At 49.0% G+C, this 26,603-nt stretch overlaps 8 protein-coding genes across 8 annotated transcripts; 4 read left to right on the top strand and 4 right to left on the bottom strand.

The window, feature by feature from the left end:
• Positions 1-1,326: 1,326 nt before the first annotated feature.
• On the bottom strand, positions 1,327-3,636 carry LY89DRAFT_694092 (uncharacterized protein; the record flags this gene model as incomplete). The annotated part of the gene is made up of 4 exons (XM_018216675.1): positions 1,327-2,947; positions 2,984-3,119; positions 3,228-3,515; positions 3,552-3,636. 4 exons carry the CDS (start codon positions 3,634-3,636, stop codon positions 1,327-1,329), a joined length of 2,130 nt encoding a protein of 709 aa, XP_018077232.1.
• A 3,062-nt stretch (positions 3,637-6,698) lies between these two features.
• LY89DRAFT_714581 (uncharacterized protein) lies at positions 6,699-9,150 on the top strand. The gene is made up of 3 exons (XM_018218141.1): positions 6,699-7,196; positions 7,252-8,161; positions 8,210-9,150. Exons 1-3 carry the CDS (start codon positions 6,951-6,953, stop codon positions 8,935-8,937), a joined length of 1,884 nt encoding a protein of 627 aa, XP_018077231.1. The 5' UTR covers positions 6,699-6,950; the 3' UTR covers positions 8,938-9,150.
• A 220-nt stretch (positions 9,151-9,370) lies between these two features.
• On the top strand, positions 9,371-10,874 carry LY89DRAFT_664657 (RNA-binding domain-containing protein; the record flags this gene model as incomplete). The annotated part of the gene is made up of 8 exons (XM_018212792.1): positions 9,371-9,409; positions 9,492-9,578; positions 9,717-9,787; positions 9,839-9,870; positions 9,921-10,056; positions 10,105-10,171; positions 10,222-10,369; positions 10,417-10,874. The coding sequence occupies 8 exons, from the start codon at positions 9,371-9,373 to the stop codon at positions 10,872-10,874; spliced, it is 1,038 nt and encodes a 345-aa protein (XP_018077230.1).
• Positions 10,875-11,765: 891 nt separating this feature from the next.
• LY89DRAFT_664656 (acid protease) lies at positions 11,766-14,253 on the bottom strand (the record flags this gene model as incomplete). Its single annotated transcript, XM_018212791.1, has 3 exons — positions 11,766-13,919; positions 14,045-14,064; positions 14,118-14,253. The coding sequence occupies 3 exons, from the start codon at positions 14,251-14,253 to the stop codon at positions 11,766-11,768; spliced, it is 2,310 nt and encodes a 769-aa protein (XP_018077229.1).
• A 1,180-nt stretch (positions 14,254-15,433) lies between these two features.
• LY89DRAFT_312841 (uncharacterized protein) lies at positions 15,434-17,878 on the top strand. Its single transcript, XM_018206645.1, has 3 exons — positions 15,434-15,650; positions 15,700-15,984; positions 16,036-17,878. The coding sequence occupies exons 1-3, from the start codon at positions 15,575-15,577 to the stop codon at positions 17,817-17,819; spliced, it is 2,145 nt and encodes a 714-aa protein (XP_018077228.1). The 5' UTR covers positions 15,434-15,574; the 3' UTR covers positions 17,820-17,878.
• A 1,516-nt stretch (positions 17,879-19,394) lies between these two features.
• LY89DRAFT_680954 (6-phosphogluconate dehydrogenase C-terminal domain-like protein) lies at positions 19,395-21,180 on the bottom strand. The gene is made up of 2 exons (XM_018214177.1): positions 20,861-21,180; positions 19,395-20,473 (listed from the first exon to the last, which is right to left on the bottom strand). The coding sequence occupies exons 1-2, from the start codon at positions 20,971-20,973 to the stop codon at positions 19,531-19,533; spliced, it is 1,056 nt and encodes a 351-aa protein (XP_018077227.1). The 5' UTR covers positions 20,974-21,180; the 3' UTR covers positions 19,395-19,530.
• Positions 21,181-21,313: 133 nt separating this feature from the next.
• Positions 21,314-24,100, bottom strand: LY89DRAFT_704423 (eukaryotic translation initiation factor 3 subunit B). The gene is made up of 3 exons (XM_018217378.1): positions 23,561-24,100; positions 21,968-23,513; positions 21,314-21,915 (listed from the first exon to the last, which is right to left on the bottom strand). Exons 1-3 carry the CDS (start codon positions 23,827-23,829, stop codon positions 21,490-21,492), a joined length of 2,241 nt encoding a protein of 746 aa, XP_018077226.1. The 5' UTR covers positions 23,830-24,100; the 3' UTR covers positions 21,314-21,489.
• A 111-nt stretch (positions 24,101-24,211) lies between these two features.
• On the top strand, positions 24,212-25,952 carry LY89DRAFT_763340 (t-complex protein-like protein 1; the record flags this gene model as incomplete). Its single annotated transcript, XM_018221595.1, has 3 exons — positions 24,212-24,320; positions 24,422-24,502; positions 24,556-25,952. 3 exons carry the CDS (start codon positions 24,212-24,214, stop codon positions 25,935-25,937), a joined length of 1,572 nt encoding a protein of 523 aa, XP_018077225.1. The 3' UTR covers positions 25,938-25,952.
• Between the last annotated feature and the right edge of the window lie 651 nt (positions 25,953-26,603).

Genomic DNA, 26,603 nt, shown 5'->3' with positions numbered 1-26,603 from the left:
AAATCAACCCAAGCCAAAAAATTCTCGAACCAGAACCACCTTTCCGTGGCGAAACCTTCAACTCACCCAACCATCCTTGCTTCAGACCTTCTTTTCACTCCCCTCCCTGTCTTACTGGACTCACACATAGCGCAAAATCCAATTCCAACAACGCTTGAGCCCTGCAGTTGCCAAGAAATGAATGTGGAATAATGACAAGGGAGCAGGAGCATGGTGGCTGAGAGAGAAAGTTTTTGGCTTGTATTGCTGTGCTGATTTGTTCTGCGGGAGTATCATCTAAGCGGAAGTGGAGAATGGGCTTAAAGAGCAGTTGGTCGGGTCTAGGGTTTCGATGAATTGGTGATGGTTCAAAAGGTCCGTTCCACTAGACTTTGTATTAGAAACTTTAGACCATTTTGTTCATTCGAAGCTCTAGCTTTGCTGCTTGGGAGAGAAGAGCTTGATGAACGATCCAACCAAGCCTGTGTAGCTGACCTTCACCACATATGGGAGCAAGTGAATTATCAAATAGAGATGACCAAATTCTCACATCGAGGAATGTGTCACTTGAGAATGTAATCTAATTCATATGTAATATTCATTATTCGCATCAGCATCATAGTGCGAGCGAGCGTCTCAATATGCTTCAGCAATCATGCTTCAAAATCCTCTCAGCGCCGAAACTCCACCCAGTCTCGAGTCGGAAACTAGGATGGAAAGCAAAAGCACCAAGCAGATTCGGATACATGTCCCCCAATTCCCTATCAATCATCTCATCCCATCAGATTTCGATACGAAACGAAGAATTTGCCCTTCATCCCCTATGAATTCGTCGGGTCGGGACAAATATGCCAAGCCATTGCTTGTCATCTTAGCAAGGTAAAAATCGCAAGCACAAACTCAACCGCTAAGTCATCTTCCTTGCCATCCATCCATCCATCCATCATCCCACTCAATCCACCCATACTATCATTAAAAGAGCAAATACCATGTTGGTATTATCAGATGCCGTCTAGAAGCAGAAGCAGCCATCTTTCCAAATCAGGAGTGTTTGTGAAAACCATGCAGAACTGATTGAATGCATAAGCTCCAGAGATGCGTCGCAGTGCCAAATGCTAATGCCGAGAGATCTGCTCAATGCGCAGTAACAAGTAGACGAGGAAAAAAAGAAAACGGATGCCAACTTGAAATCAAGTGGTCCGAAACATCAAATATGCACATGAAATCCATTTGTTCATCATCCATACATCAACATGATATTGAGCAACAGGCCTGGTGTTGTTCAATATCGGGGCGAGAGCAAGAGTTTGTGAGGTGTCGAGAGTGGAGAGGTGGATTAGGTTCGGGTTATGAGGAGGTATCCTTTGGCTTCCAGAATTGCATCATACGACTGATGCGTTTTCCTTTACTCGCCTTCTCCTTCTTTTCGCCGTCTGGTGTAGGAGCACGATTCTCTATTGAGAGTTTACTCTTTTCGCCATGGGAGCTGCTGATCAGGCGTGACAAACTAGCCATACTGGATCTCTTACGAGTCACAGCTGCCGATGAGAGCGAAGCAGATCGTTGACCGTCGCGGAATTGAGGATTATTGAAGCCAGGATGGCCGCTTTCTCGAGTCATCGTTGAATTGCTGCTGGTCAAGGAAGGAACGTCATCAACCGACATTCTGACTTCTGGGCCTGGCTCACCCAATAAGAGAGACTGGAAGGCATTTTCATCAGTGATAGATGATGGAGCGGTTGAGATGCGCTGAGCATCATATGAAAATGGGGAGCGCGGAGATGGGAACGATGAAGGGATAGACCGAGGACTCGCAGGAGTTTGGTAAGGTGGTTGCAAGCTGAAAGGTTGGATCTCAACAGGTGCTAATCCCTTTACTGCGTTTGCTCGGAATGGTGGTGTAGCAGTCGAATCTGAGGACTGTGCTCCGGAGTCTGGTCTAGGAGGGATAGAATCGTCAACAATCTCAACTGGACTGCCCGATTCTTCTTCGATTGGCTCATCTACCAGGGACGTAGTAGAGTGTAAAGATTTGGTAGAGCCCACTTGTCGGCCATCGCTCAGATTGGAATCCTTTCGCTTGATTCCTCGATGATCTTCAAAATCAATCGACTTGTCGGATTCGAGACCATCAGAGTCGACGACCTTGATGCCAATTCCTAAACCTGTCTCCTCTTCATCCTCGATTTCACCGGTCTTGATACTCGGTTCCTTATCCGAAGCTTTAGAGTCTTCCCATTCCTCGTCTTCATCTTCTTCAAAGACATCTTCCATTCCCATTGTAGAGCTGCTACCCAGACGATGAAGTCCGAAGCGCGGATTCTCAAACTCAGGAGCGCTCTCAGCACGACGGTGATAGTGCATGCCCGGACCAGTGAATCCACCTAGACCTGCAGCACTATGCATTGCCTTCTTTCGCCTAGCTCCCTTCTGTGAAGAATCCCACTCATCTCCGAAGCTTGAGGGTGTATTGAAAGGTCCTAAAGCAGCGTCGAGATCGATGATTGGGCTCATCGATTCTTCTTGGCTGGCAACCTTACGTGGCTTCCAGGATGCAAAATCGGTTTGAATTTCGGGCTTTGGGGGTCCTGTATAGTCTGGCTTATTGAACTCGAACGTCGGAGCTTCATCGATGGGCGAAGTGTATCGGAGAGGTGGAGTTGGGGATCGACGAGAGAGCTTCTGCTTTCGTTGTCGAGATTTCCGCGATAAAATAGATCCAGCCCACGACTTGACTCGCTTTTGCTTCTTACTTGGCTTTCTCGACATTGAGGATCGTCTGGAAATCGTTGGCTCGATTGTTGGGAACGGAACATCTGTATTAATCTCTGGTGATGAGGGGGCTGTCTCTGCTTTCTTCGATTCCTTGGCTGAGGATGCTGAGCTGGTCGGTCTAGACTTCGGAGATGATTCGCCTGAGGTAGTGTCATGACCAAAGAACGACCACTTCTTCACAGATCTCGGTGTACTAGGCGCGGAGGTAGTGGCAGTGTTCACATCGGACAGTAGTGGCAAAGAGCTGCGTCGTCTCGGTGGGTGATCCTGACTTTTCGACCCTTCTTGATCCAAAATTGGCTCAGCTGTACGAGGGCGGACATCACTGATTCTTGGGTTGGAAAGGAAACCTCGCTTCTCCTTGGCTGGAGGGGATGATGTGGCAGCAGACATGATTGAGGACATGGAATTCGAGACCGAATGACCAGGTCGAACCGTAGAAGCGGAATCGCTAGAGACCATCGATAGAGGACGAGGAATAAATTCAAGGTCATCAGAGAAACCGACCCGAGTATTCTTGGGGACTTTGTTTACTGGGGCCTCGGTAGCAACAGGGTTTCCATTCACACCTGTTGGTTGGATGGTAGTATCGAAAGAACCAGGAAAAGGCGAGTTCTGATATGCCGCATCTCCAGACGGAGAGTTAGGAGCACTACTGCCTCGTGCAGCTCCAGGATTTGGTTTCAAGACCATACTTAAGTCTGACACTGATATGGCAGCTGATCGTCTATGAGCATGTCCTCGACGCCCTGCTGGCGGTCCTAGAGCAGCTTGGGGTAGTGGCAATGCACTCTCACTCTTTGTAGGACTGGTCGATAAGATCTCTCCACTTCCAGTCTTTCCATCTCCTCCAATGAACTCGGATACATTCCTCTGATGCATCGAGCCTGGTCTTGCTGCAATGGTTCTTGGCGAGGTTGATGATGAAGAGCCGAAGCTGAATTGTGGTAGGGCTTCCGTCTCGGTGGGTCGACCAAGTTCCACTGCGGAGATAGGCCTGTTGCGTCCAGTAGCTCTAGAGAAGGACGAAGGGGCAGATACAGACATTGGAGGACCCCTGGCAGGGAATTGAAAGTCCGGTAAGGGTAACGGGCCAGGGCTATTCAATCGAGGAGATAATTGAGGGGAGGTTGTAATTGTAGTAGATCGGAGGTCATTGGTGAACGACGACATCTTGGGCGAGTTCGAGACAACAGCCATGTTGACGCCGCACGCGGCCAGATCCAGCGAGCCCAGCTCAAATCGAGGTCATGAAAACTTGATTGAAACAATGTAGCTCTTCCTGAATGTTCCAAACAATTTTTCGGCACTTGATGCAGTATGTTCTTTCGAGATAGGAAGTCGGATGGGGTGGTATTTCGAGAGGCAGATTTGAGCCGAAATTGACTTCGAGCAACAGATGTCAGTACCGTTGTTTGCACCTTTGTACACCCTGAAGAGTCTGCGAACATGTGTTGAGGTTGCTGACGTACCTGCGTGAAGTTTCTACGGATGTCTCAGAAGGCTTGCAGCGTCGTGAGCAGCCGGGGTAGTGGGCGGAAGAGGGAGTGTTTTGGTTGACAAAGGAGTGTGGGTTGTTGGTTTAAGGAGCGGACAGTCCAGCAGACCAAAGCGACCTCTTCAAGAGTGAAAAGATGCAATGTTCCGGACCAGGAGGAGTTGTTGTTGCGGTGGTGAGGGCGGTGTTGGGTTGTTGTTTGGAAGTTGATCTGAAGGAGGAGGGATTGGGAGGTGGAAATCGAAATCTTGGTTGTTTGGCCCACCCTTCGCTTCCCGCTAAACCAAATCCGAAATGGGCCGGGGTTGAGGCGAGATTCAAAGTTGTCTAATAAATCATCGAGGAAACGAAGCACCGACGCTCAGCTATTTCGGTCCTGAGAAAATTTGTGGAGATGTATTTCATAAATCAATTATAATCTTCGCGAATGGGTCCGTTTCAATTGATCTCTCCAAGGCTGAATTTCTGTCTCTCTCCCGTCTTCTCTATCATTTACGAAGCAGTGCGCGAGTTGCGCTGGACGGATCTGCTCCCCGAGGTGGGAGAGATTCAGGAGAAAGGCCTCCCCCTTGTGCCTGGCATGGCTAGACTCAAGAATTTGCACAACACACACACACACACACACTCCCACTCACTCACACCTTCCTTCTTGCTCCTCCATGCACCACTTTTGCCTGTCGGTACATGTTCTGAGATCGCGGGCCTCGTCCTGGTTACACGTCCACCAAGATACGCTACTCGATCTTGCATGCCACCTCTCACAAACTCATCTTTAATCAAAAGTGCCACTGGCCACGGCTCCTGAAGCGTGAGGCCCGGCTTGGGTACTGCGGCCCAGCTTTCTCACCGCCGGGCAAAACCCAAAAACAGTCAAGCGATACTACCTACTATATCCTGTCCTGTCCTGTCCTTCGTACAACTCGTGTGTGTTTTTTGTTTGCATGGAACAGGCGGACGCAGCAGCAGCCATCAACAGCGGTCATCGCTCATCGGTCCTCGTGGTCGATCTCAGAAAGCAAACATGGGCCTGGCTCAGCACTGGACTAACTACAGTAACTAATATCGCTCGTCTGATCATTTGATACACGATTCCCTGGTCGACCATCTCTTTGCGGGGCAACCGACGCCCAAAGCTCATCTCGTCTCCGAGTGAGACATCAGATAGAAGGCGCCGTCATCAACTTTCGTCATGGATACAGTACAGTACAGTACAGTACAGTACGGTACGGATGAGATTATTATTGCCAATTTGGTATGGCATTCAACCTGGCGGTGCTGAGATTCTTTTTCTGGGAGAATCCGAGATTCCCTCCCTGATGTCCACCCGGCCGCTCATTACGAATCTGCGAGCTCTTTAATTCCTTACGAGTTCGGTACAGGGAGAAGAAATGGGGATGGATCTTCACCCAAATTTGCATCCGATCTCGTATGAATGTGTCTGGTATGGCCCGTATGGGTCGCTTGGCAGGCACTTGAAGAATCAAACAACAAATGCAATGCAGGCACGACAGGGCCGGCCGAGTTGAGCGAGGACCCTGTGATGATCGTCTCAGCCGCCCGAGCCACTGAACAAGTCCGCCGGCTCCGTGCAGAAGAAGGTCGTGCAGCGTGCATCGGGGGTCTTCAACCTTCCTATCTCTCTCAGACTCTCCCTCCCTCTCAACAGTGTCGCATTCATTGTTGCATCGCCAACAGCTCGGGAAAAAACAAACTTCCTCACTCCTCACCCTATCCACGATCTCAGGTTCCTGGGCACTGACATTCCTGTACGCCATGCCGTGTCCTGCAAATTCAGGTTCCAGAACATCTCTGGCGCCTTCCTGCATTCTGATTCGGGAGCACCGCTCATCCGTGGAAAGTCAGCAGCTGGACGAGGTGATTTGGCGCAGAGGCTGCAGCACGAGTTCAGGAACATGCAGGTGTTGCTAACCTCGAACGGCAAGCCTTGTTAGAGATCCGCCACCAACTGTCTTGGATTCAGCGCTCATTGGCCTTGATTCAAAGCCCCTCAGCCTCGAAAGGGATAAGAGACAAGAAGCCACAAGCCGCGCTCCCCGACCCGTCAATTTCTACGGCTGTGACTTTCAGATGTCAGAATCGATCAGAACTGATGATACTAATCTACGGGTATCTTTGAGAAATGAGCATGTCAACGAGGATAGCCTTGAATGGCAAAATCACTTATAGAATTGGACAATGCTTGATTGAGCGAGATTGGGCGACAGCTGTTCAGGGTCTAATCTCGCATATAAATTACTCAGACATTGAAGGTCTTCCCTGTGCATAACTGCTGGTGATATGTATGCACCTTGAAAGTGCTTGCATCAAACAAACCTCCTTTCAAGAAGGGGCAAATTCTCGGTAGATGCGATAAGGGGTTTGAGGCCAACGAGTATAGAATAATTTGACAGAGATGAAGGGATTCTGATAACATGGGGAGACAGAAACTTATTTGAACGATTGGAATAGTGATGGACGCTGCCAAGGCCGAAGAAGTGCTCACCGCCCTCGCCTCGTCGTGGGAGGCAGAATTTTTGCGTGGTGGCAGAAAATGGCGGTGAACACTTCTAAGCGAGTCTTCATCCCTGAAGCTAGCTAATATTTGTGACCTAAGCATCACCAAAATCCTGTGAGAGGCGATTGCAGCAAAGGTGCATCAACGCGCCACTCGACTTCGAGAGATGAATGTTAGGCCTAGATGCAAATGAGACCTCGGTCACCGTTCCAAAAGCCAATCATGGCTGCGCTCTTGCTTCGGATCCGAGCCGCTTCACAAATCCCTCTTTCTCGAGGCTCTTTTCAACACGTGAAGTATAGCTCAACCATGCGAAGGGTTATGAAGGATTCACGTTTTAAAGATTTCTGGAAACAGGCAAAGGGAAAGGCAACAGACGTCCCTAGTTTCAGGCAATTAACGATTGAAGTGACCAACAATCACGCTACTGTGAGTACGATGCGAAGAATCTTTGTTCGGCTATGACTTACTGACAGTAATGAAGCCGGACCCTGAATTCTTTACATGCCTGACACCCCTTCGGCCTACAAAGCCTTCATGGGATGTGGAATGGATGAGTTACTCACGCCGACATCAGCCATTCGAGTATAAATCGCTGGTCATTCTTTTTACACCCGATTTCTTACCGTGGTTCAACGATAATACGTTCATTCCCAAGATACTCGATCGAATATCACACAGTTCTTCTAGTGTCACGGATGAAGTATCACCAGTACAAGTTAAGTATAGGGTGGTGTGTGCTTGCGTTGATGGTATTGCTCCTGAGGAATCCTACGGCACTTTCAAAGGGCAGCCAGTTACCAAAGGCTTTTCATTTCTTCACGCACCGGTAAAGACACTTATAGGGCAACGGAGAAAGGCGATAGAAGATGAATCCTCTCAAGCAGCCATACCTACACCAGCTGTGGTCTTATTCGCTAGGGGTGGACCAGAGACACAAGGAGTGGCTGTTCCCCTAGCGAATACCATGTTTCAGAATGGAAAGGCTTCTGTGCTCGAATCCTCTGTATGGGGAGCTGAGGAGGGGAAATTCGTCGAGATCATAAAAAAGGAGGACATGAGGTTTGTATACATCCACGCACTCACCGGTATCAACAGATTTATGGAATCGTTCATACCTGCGTGTCCGGTAACGCCGTTTCACACAATCAAGGACGGATTTGGCAATATTGTTCGAACTCTGGACTTTGGATCAGATGATGTCGGACCTGCCTCCCAGGAATTAGAGAAGGTTGTATCTACAATCTCGGACAGATTGGGAGGCTCAAAGGTTGATGTTTGGGCTCTCATCGTGCCCCCTGGTGTTGCCGATGCCGAAGCAGGGAATCTCCCGGAACCGGGTCCAGAATACATTGGATTTTGGCTGCGAAGAGGGGGCAAGATGTGCCGTGTTGGTGTGTGCTTACCTTTCTTTGGCTTTTATAATGCTAACAAAATGTTAGTCAGTGGAGGTGGAGGTTGGGGTCCAAAGCAAGGCCTCTTGTCTCTTGACCCTGAGACAAGACTACCCAGACCCGCTTCGGAACTTGAGGACAAGCCTTTGGAGACTATGGATGAGGACATGATCTCTGGCCTAGGTAACATCGCAGAAACAGGAGCTTCCATCCAATTCTTGGTTGTCGACGACGGCTTGCCTCCACCCCTGCCTATGGGAAGGAAACGTTTTACTTCGACACGGAAGAGCATAGTTTTTGGCTCGATTCCTAGCACCATTGACGACATTCCTGAAACGAATGATAGCTTACAAGAAACTCGCTACCAATACCGTGTAGGACACTTTGGTTGCGTTTCAGGTTCGGGAATATTCTTTCAGCACGGTAATCCGAGCAGCAAGACCACATCGACATCTGAGAGGGGTTTGGAGGTTGAAGGCGCCCCTGAGCCCGAAAAAGCATCTGGCACCACTCAGCAAGCAGAACGAAAAGAGCCGACATTTGTAAGGACCAAGATCGATCTTCCATACTCGTACATGTATTTTGATCAACGAATAATGTCACAACGGAATGCAGGCAAGGCGGCGGCAATGGTATTTGAGAAGCGAAAGTCACCCATGAACGCGCCAGCCGAACATTACAAAATACTAAAGCCCTCGAAATTTTCTGCTCGAATATACCACGGCGTCGAGGAAGAAAACACAGGGTCAATGCAGGGTACCGACCCTCCGAGATGAAAGACTTTTGTCAGAGGAGCAGCTCGAGAATTCTAGGCTTGAACCTATGGGAGAATCTGGTCTCGACCAAGCAAGGTGCAGTGGTATAAAAAGGAGATATCCAGTGTCAGAGAAATAGACAATGCTCCCGAAGAGCGATGAAGCATTTGTATTAGTTTGTACAATATTCTGTAAGAGTATATATGCAAATGTACAAGAGCGAGACAACTTTCCATAATCTTTCTCCTCACAAGCATAGTGATCAAAGAATTCAAGTTCAAGATGGAAATTCACGTGATCCGTCACGTCGTCTCCACATCCCTGCCCAAACGTCAGATCAGGCACATCTTGAACCTCAACTCCAAACACCTGTTTAAACTTCCAACCACCAACAACCACACCACCAATTATAACCTTTCTCGTATCCCTCTCCAAACCCATTGATTTAGAAGCAATGGATCGAGCACTCGACGAGATTGTTGCCGAGCGACACGTACGTTCCCGCCAATCTGATTGCGCCTGAGGTGTAGCCTTGCGCAGAGGTCGCAGAGACACGTAGCTAACGCGTTCAACAGCGAGGCGGTGGACGAGCTCGAGGCCCAGGCCGTCGCGGTGGTCGCAGAAATGAGCGCACCGAGTATCCTCGTGACGGCGTAAGAAAGGTACATTCTCTCCAGCGCAAGAATCCTCGAGAAGGTGTGAGGAAAGCTTGAATTGAAGCTGATCGTATCCGCAGGTGCATACACCTCCTCCTCAATCCTCATCCTCACCCATATAATGCTTTTTCGACACCTCCTCAGATCCTCTTCCAGCTAGCTAGTCGAATCAATACCGCGCTTGTTGATGATGCTTCTCGAGGCGGTGCAGAGAAGTAAGCTTGACTTGAATATATCGCTAACCCAGGCCTCCCTCCTTCGTACAGTCGACTCGAGAAGATAGCAGAAATATTGACTCGTGGGTACATCTTAGTCATGAAGTGAAGGTAGATTGCTGATTGGAAGCAGAGAATGGGTTCATGATAAGTTTGACGACAATAGTACGAGTCTTTGATGGTCTGTTTGGCAACATTTCGCTCACGATTCTTCCAGCCGGACGACGATCTGTTCGTCAAGATAGACGTTACTCTCCGGAGCCTGTCTAGTGAGTAGGCATATCTGCTACTACCATATCATACTGACTTGCTTTCAGCGAGACCAGCAGCGCAAAGCTCCGAGTTGAGAACCTCCACTACGATTTAACCGAAGAGGATTTGGATGTGAGATACATTACCTCGAAATGCTTGCAACAACAACTGACATATACCAGGATCTCTTCAACCGAATCGGTCCTGTCCTTAAGCTTTCCCTCACCTACGACAGAGCCGGCCGCTCCGAGGGCGTTGCATATGTCACGTACGAATCCTCCTACGATGCTAAGAAAGCAATTCGAGAATTTGATGGTGCCAATGCCAAAGGTATAACTTTATCTTTCTACATTTTTCAAAATGCTTACAAGCTTCAGGTCAACCTATCCGTCTAGTCCCTATTCCCTCTGGTCCTTCAGCCGGTCGCAGAAACCCAGCTCCAGCTGCTACCCGAGGCTCCCTGTTTGATCGCATTACCCCACGTGCCCGTTCCGATTCCCCAATCCGCCATTCAGACGTCAGTGGTCCTCCCCCATCAAACGTTGATCGTTACGTCCCAGGCCGAGGTAGTCGTTCCCGTAGTCCCCGACGAACCGCCCCGAAAAGAGATGGTCGTCGTCCTGGTGCTAGACGTGAGAGAGGTGAACGAACCGGCGGTGGCGGTGGAGGACGAGGTGGTGAGAGATTGGCCAAGGATGGTAGACCAAGAAAGACACAGGAGGAATTAGATGCCGAGATGGAGGATTACTTTGGTGGAGGAGGTGGCAGGGAGAATGGTGCATCTGAAGTCACGGAAGCCAAGGGAGATGATGTTGATATGTTGGAGATCTTGTAGAGCTATACTTCTTTTGAGACGGCGGCGAGGATAAAATTCCCATATTGTCTTTCGGTACGGTAGAGTTGCGAGGTATGGATGGCATGGAGCCTCGAGACAAGGAATAAACAAAAGGACTCGAGTATTCACCTCTCATGAAGAAACGAATTTCAAGATTGCACCAATCACTGGAATTAGCTCTGTGAAAACATACAGTGAACCTCCCCTGATCATATATTGGTCTCTCGCTACTCGCTTATTTTACTTTGATTTTAATAAAAAAAAAAGAGATTTATGCCGCTTCGAAGTAATGAGGGTGGACACATCGGAGCAGACAGCTGTAGCTATCATAAAACTCGAGTGCTAACCTTTTAAGTACATTATGGACCCTAAAGTAGGATCGTATACAAAAATCCCTATAGCAACAACCAAACGACATATGATCCGCAGAATAGCTGAGTGCTCCGAAGTGTCCACCCTCTTTACTCAATTGCCAACGGACTCTAAACTTTTTGAATTCCGTCTATGCACTACCCCCAAGTTGAAGTAGCATATCTCCACCTTTCTAGCAAAATGAAACATGATCACGGAGAAACAATGTAAAACTATCTTCCTCAAAACATTCATTCATCAAATCATAAAATCTCTCTACATACCAATACTACAAAATACAATAGGTATACATACAACACTATCCCAAACACCATTAAATGCCGCCAATCCTAATCCTAATTCCAATCCCAAACTCCATCCATTTCATTCCATCCTTTCCGGGTATCACATATATACAGCCTCCCCATCCCATCCCATCATCACATCATCAAAACAAACAAACAAAAAAATTAAACAAATACAAGAATATTGCCCTCGACCATCCCCTCCCTCCCCTCCCCTTCCCTCTCTCTGTTCTCTCTAATGAAGCCTCAACCAACTATACTCCATCAAATCCAACGTCCCGCTCCCAGGACTCTCCACCTCCTCCCTCCTCCTCTCTCTCTCCCCGCCCACCCCCGGCAGCGCAGGCAACGGCCGATCCGGCGGCGGCGAAAGCGGTCCCCGCATATCCTCCCACTCCCGCATCCGCTCCGCGTGCTCGGCGATCAGGTCGCGACTTCCTCGAGCTCCTCGAGCGGTGCGCAGTTGGGGGTGGATGTCGAAGGTGAAGTTGTGTGTTTGGCGGTTTAGGGTTGAGTTAAAGCCACCGGAGTGTTGAGTCTGTATCCGGAGAGGCGGTGGATGTTCGTCTTCGCCATACACTGGAGAATGGAGAGTCCTGCGTCTTTCCACCTGAGTAGTAGTGCGGGGAGAGGGAGCTTGGTAAGGGATATACTGTTGTTGATTATGATTTAAAACGACCTGGTCGAGAGCAGCTTGCAACACGCTCTCCACGGGCGTGCCGCGGCCTAGGACTTCTTCGCGCGCGGGGAGCTCGTAGATGTTCTGCTGCGGGAAGTAGTAGCTCGTCGGACTGGCGACGCGGTCGAGGCTCGAGTAGCGGGGCGGGATGACGGGGCCGGGCGAGGAGGGCGGCATGGGAAAGGTGGGGACGGGCGACATGGGGGATACGGGGGCGAGGGCTAGGCCCGAGGGGACGGGCGTGCTGGATCGGCGGTTGGAGTTTGCCATGGAGGATTGGAGGGAGCTCATGGAGCTTTGGGTTGGGGAGCCGGAGGGGAGTTCCATGGGCTGCTGCTCCGGGGACGGTAACGGGGACGGGGTGTGGGTTCGGCAGTGCGCGCAGTCGGCTGGGGTTACGTTGTGGGCGAATGTGAAGGCTGCGGCGGGCGTAGGTGGTGTTTTGACGAGGATGTCGAGTTTCTTTTGGCGTTGGCGGATGAGGATTATGGAGGCGATGAGGATGGTGAGGAATGCTGCGCTGCAGAGTGTTGCTGCTACTATTGTTGAGGTTGGGACGGTGCTCTTCTTCTTGGGGGCAGGAGAGGGCGTGCTGGATGAGGAGGCGGAGGTGAGAGAAGCTGGCAGGATTGAGATTATGTCTGCTTGAGCATTGGGGTTCCAGCTCATTTGGTTGACCGAGAATGTTGAGCTTTCATAGTCGGTAATCAGGTAGGCTTCCTGAAAGAATGTCCTGCCGAGGGTGACTTGAGATGTAGCATTCGCTCGTTTCAGTGGGAAATATCGTGTTGGTGTTTCGACAAGTGGAGATGAGGCAGTGAGGTCGAATGCTGCGTATGGTAGGACAATATCAACGGTCTCCGAGCTGGTGGCATTCCCGAGCGTGAATGTGATGTTTGCATTTTGGGAGACGAGAGAGTCATGTAAGGTGTCGTTCACGAGATAGAGGCCGGAAGTGTTGTCATATGTGATTCCAAATGCTTCTTCGAATTGAGCGCAGACCTCATCAGGAAGCCATAAATATGGAGTCGTGGTGTCGAGGAATGCCGAGAACGAGGAGGATGAAAGGGAACCATTTCCTGATGAGGATGTTTGAGCGATCGATTTGATACTAACTGTCAAATCTGAATCGCTCTCAGTAGAGAATGCAAATGTGAGATTATTAGGATCGAAGAGCGATTTATCGTAGCCACCAAGGGTCAAGCTGGCAAACGCAGTATTGAAGCGATAGCCATTCCCAGCATTATATCCATATGACAGTGAGGGAATTTGATTCTCCGCTTTCAGGGTTGACATGTAACTAGCTACCTCGGGAGCATTACTGGAAAAATTTGTCGCCGAAGGATTAAGACCGAAGATACCTGTGTACAGATCGGTTGTTGTAATTCCACCGACAAGTTGGCTGGTGAGGGCCGGTGCCCCACTTCCTAGGTAACCGAGAGCAAGAGTATCGCTTCCATATTGGACCTCAGGGATCAAACCAACATTCGAGTCCAAAACAACAGCATACAAGCCCCCAGTGGAAGAATTGTTCGGAGACCATGTCGTCGAAGCATTTCTTTGAAAGAGACCACCTCGATCGGTTGCGCAATTCGAGTCGTCGGAATCACACGCTCCCGGTAAAACTACCAAGGGTTGATTGCTTGAGGTTGAGACGAGGACTCGAAGTGACTGAGGGGGAGATCCGACGCGGATATAAAACGAAGACCACTGTATAGTATTAGGTGTGATACAAAGGACACTCTCAAAGGTGATTATTGATCAAAGATGATGTGGCGTTGGAAATAGATCTGGACTTCCAGACTATACCACGGATCAGACATGAGAGAGCTTACTGGGCCGTCACTTCCATCCCCTAGATAAAGCGTATTAGTTTATGCAGTGCTGCATGAAGAGATGGGAACATACAGAGTTGGCTTGGTGGTACAACAAGAGGTGTAGCTGTTGCTACCGTGGCCGTCGAAGTGGTTGAAGAGATTGGGGTCGCATAACAGCATTGAACATGCAACCATATTACCACCCACAATGCTCTCCAGAAATGCATGTCGACACAATGAAAGGCATCTAAAGAAACAACAAAGGAAAGACGAGCCTGTACCTAATGATGTGTGTACATGATGGACGGGATAAAGGACGTGGCTTCTAAACTGGTAGAGACAACGACTTGCAGATAGAAACATGAAACAAGCAAAACCAGAGAAAGGCAGGACGGGGGGCCCTCGGGAGTGTTATATTCTGCCGGCCACTAAGCATAGGCACAGGCGTATTTCAGGTACAACTCGAAGTGCATTGGCCCTTGAACGCGTCTACGAGATGCCGAGATATAAATTTGGGATCATGGTGAGCAGTACGTGAGGATGCGGATGCGGAAGCACAAGAGTGAGAGCCTTGGGTAAGGCTGTCCAGTATCCAATGACTCTAAGCGCTTCGTCGTGTTTACCGCAATAGACATGATTGGTCATGCATACAGTAACATGGCAGTTGAGCCTCGAAATGGAGTGCCGGTTGTTGCGTAAAATGCAAGATGGTGGGTGATAGGAGAGAGAACGCGTTGGGGGGGGGGGGGTTGGCGAGGAGCGAGGACGAAGTTCATAGGGAACCGAATTAGCGCAGAGCGCTTGTCGGCAGCCTTAGCCTTAAGGTTACTCTACCACACTTCGGGCTTGGGCCTAAAAATAAGATCTTACGTCTCGCTTGACTGCTGGGCTTGACGCCCCTGCGCCTCTCCCGACCCTCTAGGTTAACGTCCAAATTATCCGCAGCAGAACCAACATCCCATTCGCCCACGTCCGTTTGGCTGTGCATCAGTGTGCACAATCCCCCCCAGAGACACCCCAGAGAGATCCCAGAAGACGCAGCAGTGGACCAGCATCAAGCATCTTCTCAACAGGGCAATGCTGCTGAAGCGCATCCTTCGCTCGTCGCTCGTCGTTGGTTATTTTTGGCTTTGGTTTCCTCGCTTTGTATCCCCAGATGGAATCCACGTCGAATCCCATATGAGGGTCGCGGTATAGCACCGCCCGCCCGCTCGCGTGGTTCTCGAGCTCGAGCTCATACTTCGGTCTAGTCTGCTCGCAAGTCATCTGGAGTAACGGTCGGATCTCAAGTTCCTGGCCTGGCCCTGGGTCCGTTGGACTTTTCAATATTTGATTTGAGGATCGACGACCGGGTTCGAATGGACCGTAGCTTCGAGGTAAGGTTAGGTGGCACCGCTGCGGCTCAGCCCTAGCTCGACCCTGTCCTGAGCAATGTCAAATATGTTGGGATTTCTTCACTTCGGTGCCTTTCTCGTCATCTCTCTTGTGTGATCATGTATCTGTACATGATTTCCTCAATCGATTGAGCCTTGTGCTTCATGTTTCATTATGTTTTTGACTTGGGGTTTTGGAGCTTTGCTGCTCCTTCATGGGGCTGCGGCGCACAATCCTAATGGCTTTCAAGGTCAGTATTCAGTACTGTACATGTGTGGCAAAAGCTGACCCGGATGAAGCGTTTGGATTGGCTCGAAGGGCGAATGGGACTACGATATCGACAGCCTCGACGAGTGCGAGCAGTTCTTCTGCCTCGCCATGTACAACGACAGTTACTTCGATCGTGGGGCAACACCTTGATGCTATTGCAGGATCATGTCAGACCGTGACAGTTGTTTCGACGCTTCCAATTCAATCGACGACAGCATCTTCGATAGAGACTTCTCCGAAGCAGACGAGCCCATCGACGACGGCATCTTCGGTAGAGAGTTCACCGAGACAATCAAGTCCATCAACGACACCGAGTTAGTATTGTCCGGACCCTTTTCCTGCTTTGCCGTAACTGATTTTCCCAGCTTCCATTTCCACAACACCGAAACTCACCGGAACTACGACCTCGGCTTCTTCGATAACGAAATCGGATCTTGGAAGCACGGCTCTACAATCGTCTAGCACTTCGACCTCCATTGAGCTAGTAGCTCCAACCAGCTCGATTTCGATCATCTCTACAAGTAGCACAGCTCAAAATAATGGGCAGACAAGCTCCCAATCGCCCGCTAGTGTCATGCCTCAATGTACGGCTACGGTCACGTCAACGGTTGGGCAAGCTTTTATTCCAGTGGCAGGAGTATGCCCATTCACCGTCACAATTGTGACTAGTATTGGTGGCAATATTGTCCAATCAACAAGCAGTGGAGACCAGATCGTCACACCTGCATTCACGACTTCGGATCAACAGACTACAAGTATACTTACAACTTCAAGTCTTCTTCAAACATCAATTGGTCCTGTACCGGTTTCGACGTCGACTAGCATTCCGCCAGTATGGATCTCCGATGGCTCGAGTTCAGTTCAGGTTTCAGTGTCAACAGTAATCTCGAAAGCTAGTACAGTGCCAGTGGAAACAACTCAAACTCCCAATCAGACACCCGTGACAACACCCACGAGCTTTTCACAATCACCAACTCAATCAGGGTCCGCTTCCAACACTATTGTCACAACGCAGACAACACAACCTGGTCAAGCACCTACCACTGTCACCACTGTCACCGAATCCTCGACTCAAGTAACTACGGTACTTGGTTCAACTTCCTCAGCAGGTATTCAACCCACATCTCAGACTTCTCAAACTGGAATTATCGTGTCGACTGGGTCTGAAATTACAAGTCCAATCTCTCAAACTGTGCCTACATCAACAGACTCTCAAGTCTCAACGCAGACATCTCAGACAGGAGTTACTGTATCAACAGATACACAAACAACGGCGCCCCAATCCACACCTTCCAGCTCGATCGGCACACCAGTCTCTGTTTCTACCGAAACTTCCCAATCATTCTCGCAAGTAGGAACCTCGTCCGTACAAACAGATTCAGCCACCGGAACCGCCTCACAAACAGCAACCCAACAATCCTCCCCAACCCAAACACTCGCCTCCAACACCAACACAAACACCAACACCCCCTCCCCAACCACCCCAGCCAGCACAACATCCTACGCCCCAATCCTCTACGGCTCACAAACCCTCACCCGCGACGTATCCTCGAACCTCATCTTCGGCTCCCAAACTCTTTCCCCCGGATCCGCAATAACCGTTTCCGGCGAAGTAATCTCAGCCGGCACTGGCGGGGCGATAATAATCAACGCCGCGCCGCCTGCTACCACCTCCTCTTCCCCATCAGCAGCCGTTATAGTGGTTGGCGGAACAACCATCACCGCTGCTAGTAACAGCGATTTCGTCATCGGCAGCCAGACTTTGACGCCTGGGGGCGCGATCACGGAGAGTGGGGAGGTGATTACGTTTCCATCTTCTATATCTACACCTACGCCTACGCCTACGTCGGGGAATACATTAGTAACGAGCACGTTGAGTCTCGGCCAGCAAGGTCAACTCACGAGCGTGTTGATCGGGGGCCAGACGTTGACTGCGGGTGGAGAGGTCACGGTCGGGGGCGACGTGTTGAGTTTGGCGAGTGGGACGGGGAAGGGACAGGCGACGGGGATTGTGGTTGTTAGTACGGTGACGGTGATGGGGAGTGCGCCGACGGCGAGTAAGAAGAGTGGTGCTGTGGGGAGCTTTTCGGTTTCGAGGGCGCTTGTTTGGGGGTTGGTTGGGGTTGTGGTTGTTTTGGGGTCGTTTTAATGGGGGAAGTGCATGGGCATGGTGTTTATAGATGGATGGATGGATGGATGGATGGGATGTGCATTTTGGGGAAGGATGGTTTGGCGTGCCTATAGGATTTTTGGGACACACACTGCATTATACCCTGTATATATCTATTTCGACACCGGCACAAAAAGTAGATGGAGAGAGACAAAACCTATTTAATACATAACTTTCGAACATAATCTAGCGTCTGGCCTTTGGGAGGTGAAATGAGATGGGACCTGCAGGATGGAGGAGGGAGGAATGGTTGCAGAACAGGTCGGTCCGTGGTGGGGGCTTAGACCAAAGGGCAAGGTTTTGTGTTACGTTGTGCCTGACGTGCGGCTGCAGGTAAGTGGCCCTGAGAGACTTGATGTTGTATTGTTGTATTATCCGAGATGAGACAGAGGGAAGCTTCATACTTCAATACGAATACATTTGATTGGAACGAACAATCCATTCAGAGATTTCCGGGAGCATCTCGAGACTTCGAAATCCCTCGTCAATATCTACGAAAACGTATTCCGATAAGTGGCGTTTCCCCAAAACATCATTTTTGGCTATTCATAGTCCTCGCGAACTGACTTAATCGGAGCACTCTACTGCTACCAAGTTGAATAACCGGATATTTAGCAAGGTGCTGTGCCATAGTGTGACTTATTACGTATTCAAAGGTCGTATACAGAGGCACTACATAAAGTTCATAGTGAAAAGCTTGCTACATATCTGTCTTCTCAAGATATTTGCGAGCTTCGAATTCGTTGTTTAGGAATTTTTGATATTGAATATCCCTTTTGCTCGTGATAGAAGTTTGGTAACCAGCTATATGGAGTTCTGTTATCATGTGCTTCTAACCTGGGTTGCTATAATATAGATTATACTTCTTGTAATTATATTCTGCCTATTGCACTTTTCTCGAATGCCGCTTTTTGCACAAGGTAAAGAAAAGGTTGGAAAGGGAGGAAGGAAGGTGTACATACTTACACGAATAGGTAGGCTAAAAGCATCAATACCCCGGTCCTCACATTCACCGTCAATATTGAATTACCTCCTCTCCTGACGGACGGACATTGAGCAATCTTTGTTGCATATCGCAATCTGCTGACGGGATTGCTGCGGAGATTTGGTACTTTATGGTTTCTTAAAAGTTACATTTCAAGAATAGAGAATGAGTTCGAGGGGTTTTGTTGCACGTCGTAGTTTGCTGACGGGATTGCTGCGGGGATTTGGTGCTTTATACTCTCTCGAAAGTTGGGATGGAGGATAGATAATGAGTTTAAGCCGTTTTGTTGCATGTCGCAATTTTGCTGATGGGATCGCTGCGGGGATTTGGTACTTTCCAAGCTCTTGAAGTATGCCTCTAAAGACAAACAATAGGGTTTTTTTGCTAAAGATAGATAATAAGCCGTTTTGTTGCACGTCGCAATTTTGCTGACGAGATTGCTGCGGGGATTTGGTACTTTACAAGCTTATGAAGTCTATTTCTAAAGACAGACAACAAGATCTTTATTACCAAGGACAGACAATAAGCGCTGTTCTCACATTTATACCTACATTACAGTTGTAGAGCGCTATGTTATTTCAGGCAAACCTCTATTGCTATTTTGGGTTGGAAAAGCCATGTTATCAAACAAATTGACCCTCTGTAAAATCTATCTTATTCCCATGCCCATGCATCATCTTTCTTCCAGTTTCATCATGAATCTACTCAAGCAACCTTCTTCTTCTTCTCCCGCAGCCCCTCGCCCATAGCAGCCGCAACATCCTCCCTCGTCCTCCCCCTCTTCCTCCTCTCCGTCTTCTCCTCCCCCAAAATCGTATCCTCAGCCACAGCCCTATAAACCTCCGCCACCGCATCGAAAATCCCCACTCCCTTCCCCTCTCCCTTCCCTTGAGACCCAAGCAATCCAGCACCACCCTCGAACCCTCCATCCTCAGCATGCGTCACGGCAATCTCCTCCATCTCTTTAACCCATCTATAAGCCTTAGGCGGCATCCCGGCCATGCTTCCACTACTCTTCCACATCCCCGGAATCCGGGTCTCCATTTCTTTCTGCAACTCCTCGAATACGCCGAGGTTGGAGGCTGTGGTGAAGGATTGCAGACAGAGGGCTGTGAAACCTTTGGTTGTCGATGCGAAACAGCATTTTAGGCCGGAGGCGGGACCGATGTCGTCGCTTATGTGGCGTGCGTTGAGGGTTGAGGCCAGATGTTCACCTGAGATTGGAGCTGAGGCCAAAGGATTTGGTCCTGAGGTCGGAATGCTAGGTCTATTCCAGGCGTGCTCCGTAATTGGGTGGTTCGATACCGTAGTCTTTGGTGGTGGAGGTGAAGGGTCGGCAGCTGGATCTTTGGGCGATGGAGGTCCGCCGATGATGCCTCCATCTACCAGTTTGATGGAGGAGGTGGAAGAGAATAGAGTGGCGATTTCGCGGACTGAGCGGGGCGAGATGGCGTTCAGGTCTAGGTAGTAGAGAGGGGTGGGTTTTGGTGAAGGGAGAGAGGATATGGCGTTTTTGATTCGGTGGGCGGTTGCGAGGGCGTCTCGTGGAGGGACGATGGAGAGGATATAGTCTGATGCTGAGACGAGAGAGGAGTCGCTTGGGAGGGACTCGATTTTGGCGCTTTCCACACGGGCGTGGGTATCGGCGCTGATGAGAGTTAGAAGATGGCTCCAAGACTTGTGAAGAGGATATGACAAGGATGATTGTCACTTGACGTAGCTCATCCGTATTCAGTATGGTACTGGATTTCTTCCTGATTGTATGTAACGATGGAGACCAGGTACAACTCTCAACGAAAGAAATCAAGCAACGTCCACTCCATATTCAGATCTTTCTGATGATTTGGCAGTCTCAAATTTCAGGAAACACTCCTTCAGACCCCCAAGGACTTAAGAAGCTTCAACAAACAAGTATCAAAAAATCAGACGAATTCAAGGATCTCTCTCATGATAAATAACTCAAATATACCGAATCTCGCATAAAAACGCCAAGAAACCGCTTGGAAAAGGGGGGAAAGAAACACAAGAACCCCACCTTCGACCCTCAATATTCGTCACAACGCGATAATTATGAGCAATCAACAACTTCGCAACACCCATCCCCATCTCCCCAATAGAAAGGATACCGACCGTCGCTAGAGGTGGCATTTTTGACTCTTGCCTCGCAAAGTGAAGGTATATGTTTAAAGTAGTGGGGAACTGAGTAAATTGAGTAGTTCAGAAGAAGAGTGCTTGGTGATTTGTAGACAGAATTGCGACTTCGGATACGGATACGGACTAGAACGGTTAAATGCCCAGATGTACACGTGATGCATTTGACTCGGTCCCGAAGAAGGGAGAGAAGCAGATAGATTGAGGTCGGTTGTGACGGCACGGTATATGCAGATGTGTATATATACGATTGTCAAGGCGAAGTTACACAAGATGTGATCTACATCGGCAGTCAGGTTGAACGCCAACCAACAAGTCACGAGCGGGTGCTGTTTATGATTGAGTAGTATTTGGATTCTTGCTATGCTTTTATCATCTATGCATCCCTTCGTAGCTCCGTAAAGAGATAAATGCATATCCGGAATCCATGCAAAGCAAAAACTCCGTGCATCCTACCAGGTGCAGAGAAAATGAAAAGTGAAGTCAAGAAGAGACTCTACAGAACCCTCACATTCACGAAACAATTTCCTCACTCTCCTCAATAACCTCCTCAACAAGCTCCTCAATCTCAATAACTTCCTCATCACCCTCTGGTTGCTCGCTCTTCTTGAGAAGACCCTCAATTGGATCTAATGGGAGACCCAATTCGATTCTCTCCTCACGAACTTCTTCCTCCATTTGCTCTCTCCATGCCAGCCACTCCATCAGCAATCTTCTTCTGTGCTCAACGACTGCCAAATCAGCAGAGGCACCACGATCAGCATCTTCTTGTTCGAAGACCTTGCTGTACTCGCGGAGGTTCTTGCGGATTGTCTTTTGTTCTTCCTTGGTGAGGAGCGTTGGTGGTCTTGGGCGCCAGAGCCATTGCTTGAACTTCTCGACGGGCTCTTCACGTAGCTGCTCGCCCTTGAAGTCGTACAGATGGTAGCCATTTTCCATCTGTCATCTTTGTTAGCGTCGTTGGGGAGATATAATGAAAAAAAAAACTTACAGCATGCTTCCAGATACTTGCACTTGTAGCGACGAATCGTCCAGTGGGGTCCCAGTCGATATCAGTGACACCGTAGTGATCGGCAGTGTTCATCAATTGCAGGTTTGCAGTAAGATCCTTGTCGCTTTCTGGCTTCTCACCCTCAAAATCCATATCAAAGAACTCCATATCGAAACTCTGTTGGGAGTGAACTGTTGCAACAATAACAAATCTACCCTTTGGTGACCAGTAGATGGCATTGCTGTTCTTCTTGTCGTATGTTCTAATATGTCTGAAATTACCAACACCAGCGCCCTTGACCTTTTCTGGGCAGTAGAATGCGACTGAGGTCTTGGGAGGAACAGCTGATGGCGCGACGACTTCAGCAGTGGTAATGATGACGAATCGGTCACCCTTTGGCTCCCAAGCGAAGTTGATGACAGTGTCCTTGATCGAGTCAACGACTTCGACAGGTACTCCCTTCTCCTTAACACGGAAGATCTCCAAGCTGGTAGCGAGACTCTTCTTTGATTTTGAATGTCTGTCAACCTTGACACAAAGGTAATCGGCATTGGATTGCCAATGAAGCTTAGCATCAGTGACACTGAAGAGATTGAGGGTTCTGACGATCTCCTTCGAGGGAATGCTCATCAGACCGACCTTTGCTGGGTTGCTGCCCAATTCAGGAGTCCAGAAGCAGAACAATTGCTCATACGTTTTGACACCTTCTCGGTGAGGAACAGCTGGTGCCCAGTCGAAGTCCATAACACCCTCAATCTTGATTGATGTCTTGTCCAAGAGACCCATGCGGGGAAGCTCATAGACCGAGATTGAAGCACCTTGTGTGAGACGTGCGACATATTGATCGTCGGCTGACCACTTGAACGCTGGCCAGACAATCTTTCTCTTTACTGGCTGACCGTTCTCATCGTTGCTGTTACTGGGAAGTTCGATGTTGGCGAAAGATCGAAGTGGCTTGCCAGTTTCAATGTCCCAGATCACGTAGTTCTTTCCATCATCATCGACCGATAGAGCTGGGTGTCCTTCTTCCGGGATGACGATAGGGCGGTTTGACCATGTTGTCAAGTACTTCTCTCCGGGTGAGAAATCGACCAGATTGACAAATGGATGAGCAAATCGCTTTTGTCGGGTCCAAGATGGTCCACCCCAGAGCTGAACACCTTGTTGATGCATAGAGGTGAGGAAAGTACCTTGGGGAGACCATTGTACGAATGACTCTGTCCAGTGTTGGCGATCCACGATGCTCTCTGGATTATCCTTCTCGTTGTTCCAAAAGACCTGAACTCTGTCATCCTTGTACATAACGAACTGGTCTCGTCCACGGCCGCTTGGATCCGACAGCCATGATCTGAGATGCTCCTTCTCTTGGAATTCTTCGACGTGTGGGGCGGTATAATGCTCATCGATACGTCCTTCTCGACCAAATCGCTCGATGTCGGTCAGCTTGTTGACTCTCAGGATATGCTTCTTGTCGAGGGGGACGCCATCCAGTTGCTTGCATGCAGCGACTGCTTGAGCTGGGGTAGTATATTCGACGAAGGCAAATCTGCTGGCACTTAGCATGTGAAGGTGAATAGACAGGAGCCGTAATACCTCTCTGATTTGCCATCCTCACCAAGTGGCATATGTATCGACTCCTCCCTGATCTTTCCTGCAGCATCCAATTTTCTCTTCAAGAACTTGATCAATTTTGGCTTTGTCTCTTCTGTAACTTCTGGAAGTCCATCTATAACCACGAAAGCATCCAGTCCTTGCTCAAGCTGAACCTCAAATCTCTCTCGTAGATCTGAAAAGTCTAGCTCCTCATCCTCATCATAATCATCCTCCTCCGGGTCTGGCAGGTGGTCGAAACTCGGCGCCATGATTGCGGTTTAATGCGACCTGACCTCGGACTCTCTCTGATGTTGCGCACTCGATTTGTGTTGTTTTATTGTGTGCGGGTTGAATGTGAATTTTTACCCCACTTGACTGGTTGCTTTGGTTGTGGGTCTCGATTTCGAGATAAAGTCGAGCTCGTATTTGCGTTGTAAAATTGAGGGGGACACGATACTGGTGTAGATAGTGTACAGAGTGAAAGATCAAAGTCTCGGCGTAAGTTGGAGAGATATTTGTGGTTTCCAAGTCGCATCTCAAGATTTTTGGGTTCGTGGGTGGAAGGCCTAAAATTAGCGAGTTTTTCGAGAAGGCTGCGAACGCGAAATTTTGGAGTCGACGCGACTGAAGCTCTATACAACAACCACAACCATGGCGTCCTTCAACCCAACCCAGATCTTTGATGATGGAACTACAGAGGAGAAAGGAGAGAATGCCCGTTTATCGGCGTTTGTTGGTGCGATCGCCGTGGGAGATTTAGGTTTGTGAGTCTTTTCAATATTCTGTATGTGCACCAGCTAACCGGATACCTAGGTATAACCTCATGATCTCTAAATATGATCAACTGCTCACAAGATGTAGTGCGTAGTACCCTTGGCCCTAAAGGAATGGATAAAATCCTGCAGAGCGCTTCTACTGGAGAAATCATGGTAACCAACGATGGTCAGGTCTCGAGCTCTTAGAGTTTTGGAGTAGGTTAGCTAACAAATATACAGGCGCCACTATCTTGAAGTCCATAGCTCTCGACAATGCAGCAGCAAAGGTCTTGGTCAACATCTCGAAGGTCCAGGATGACGAAGTCGGAGATGGAACTACATCAGTCACAGTCTTGGCTGCCGAATTATTACGGGAGGCAGAGAAGTTGGTAGACAAGAAGATTCACCCACAGACGATTATCGAAGGCTACAGAATAGCCAGCCATGCGGCTTTGGCAGCACTTGAGAAATCTGCGGTCGACCACAGCAACAACACCGAAGCATTCAAGAAAGACTTGTTAGCTATTGCGAGGACGACCTTGAGCTCGAAAGTCCTGTCGCAAGACCGAAATCACTTCGCTGAGCTTGCGTGTAATGCTGTCTTAAGAATGAAGGGTTCTTCAGACTTGAGCCACATCCAGATCATTAAGAAAGCCGGCGGAAAGCTTATAGACTCATATCTGGATGAGGGTTTCATTCTGGACAAAAAGATTGGTGTCAACCAGCCCAAGAGATTGGAGAAGGCCAAGATCCTGATTGCCAATACCGCCATGGACACGGACAAGATCAAGATTTTTGGTGCTCGTGTCAAAGTGGGATCTACTGGCAAGCTCGCAGAGTTAGAGAAGGCAGAGAAAGATAAGATGAAGGCTAAAGTGGAGAAGATCAAGGCCCACGGCATCAACTGCTTCATCAACCGCCAGCTTATCTACAACTGGCCTGAACAACTGTTCTCAGATGCCGGTATTATGTCGATCGAGCATGCTGATTTCGATGGTATTGAGCGGCTGGCCTTGGTCACTGGAGGCGATATCACGTCCACATTTGATCATCCAGACCAAGTTAAGCTTGGACATTGTGATCTTATTGAAGAGGTGATCATTGGCGAGGATACACTGATCAAGTTCTCGGGAGTGGCAGCGGGTCAAGCTTGTACTATTGTCTTGCGTGGAGCAACTGAGCAACTTCTTGACGAAGCCGAAAGATCCCTGCATGATGCTCTTGCAGTTTTATCGCAAACTGTCAAGGAGCCCAGAACAACTCTAGGTGGGGGATGTGCAGAGATGCTTATGGCAAAGGCGGTGGAGGGAGCGGCATTGAAGGTTGACGGGAAGAAGCAAATTGCTGTTGGATCGTTCGCCATTGCTCTTAGACAATTGCCAACCATCCTCGCTGACAATGCTGGCTATGACTCCAGCGATCTTGTTGCTAAACTCCGTACAGCCATATACGACGGTATGACGACTTATGGTTTGGACTTGCTTACACCAGGAGGCGGTATTGCAGATATGCGGGAGTTGGGAGTTATCGAGAGTTACAAGCTTAAGAAGGCGGTCGTCTCATCGGCTTCGGAGGCTGCAGAAGTAAGTAACCTGATCCTCCCACATGTTTACTTTTGCTGATAAGTGAAGCTTCTCCTGAGAGTCGACAACATCATTCGTAGTGCTCCCAGAAGACGTGAGCGGTGAAGAGTGCCAACAGTCTGTATACTGAAAAAGCGAAAATTTTGGGCCCTTGTACCATACCATAGATCATATTGTTCGTGCTCAATAATGAATGGATGAACTCGAGAACAAGGCTTTGCCGCAAAGTCACCAAAGTGGAACATTGTCGTAATGTGAGGTGGCTGGACCCAGAGTGATCCAACCCCTTTGTAACACTATGCAGATCATAAGAAGATCTATGTGACACCGTGGGGTACGCCGCTTCAGGGGAATGGTTCATACAGCTCGCATTTGTATCCCTTCTGTGAATGACCGTGGTTTCGAAATCATATATTTATGACTCGAGAGGTCTTCGGAAGCAATTCAGGACCAGATTTGGGTTTGCATCTCCCGATTGTAAATTTCTTTTTCGGCAAATGCCATCCTGCCGAGACAACAAAAGCACTGCCCCTTGCTGAAGATTGGCCGGCAGGGCGACACTGCAGTTCCATTTGTAAAGTAACACGAATCAGCCTGTGGTCGCTACAAAAATTGCGTGATAGGTCAGGTCTTTTGCTCTGAGCTGACGGCTGAGCCCTAATGCTGCAGCAAAAAGGATCGAAACACAACGAAGGTGCCGCCCAC

This window comes from Mollisia scopiformis, assembly GCF_001500285.1.
Source record: "Mollisia scopiformis unplaced genomic scaffold LY89scaffold_3, whole genome shotgun sequence".
NCBI lineage: Eukaryota > Fungi > Ascomycota > Leotiomycetes > Helotiales > Mollisiaceae > Mollisia > Mollisia scopiformis.
This window is presented reverse-complemented; position numbering and strand designations above follow the sequence as displayed.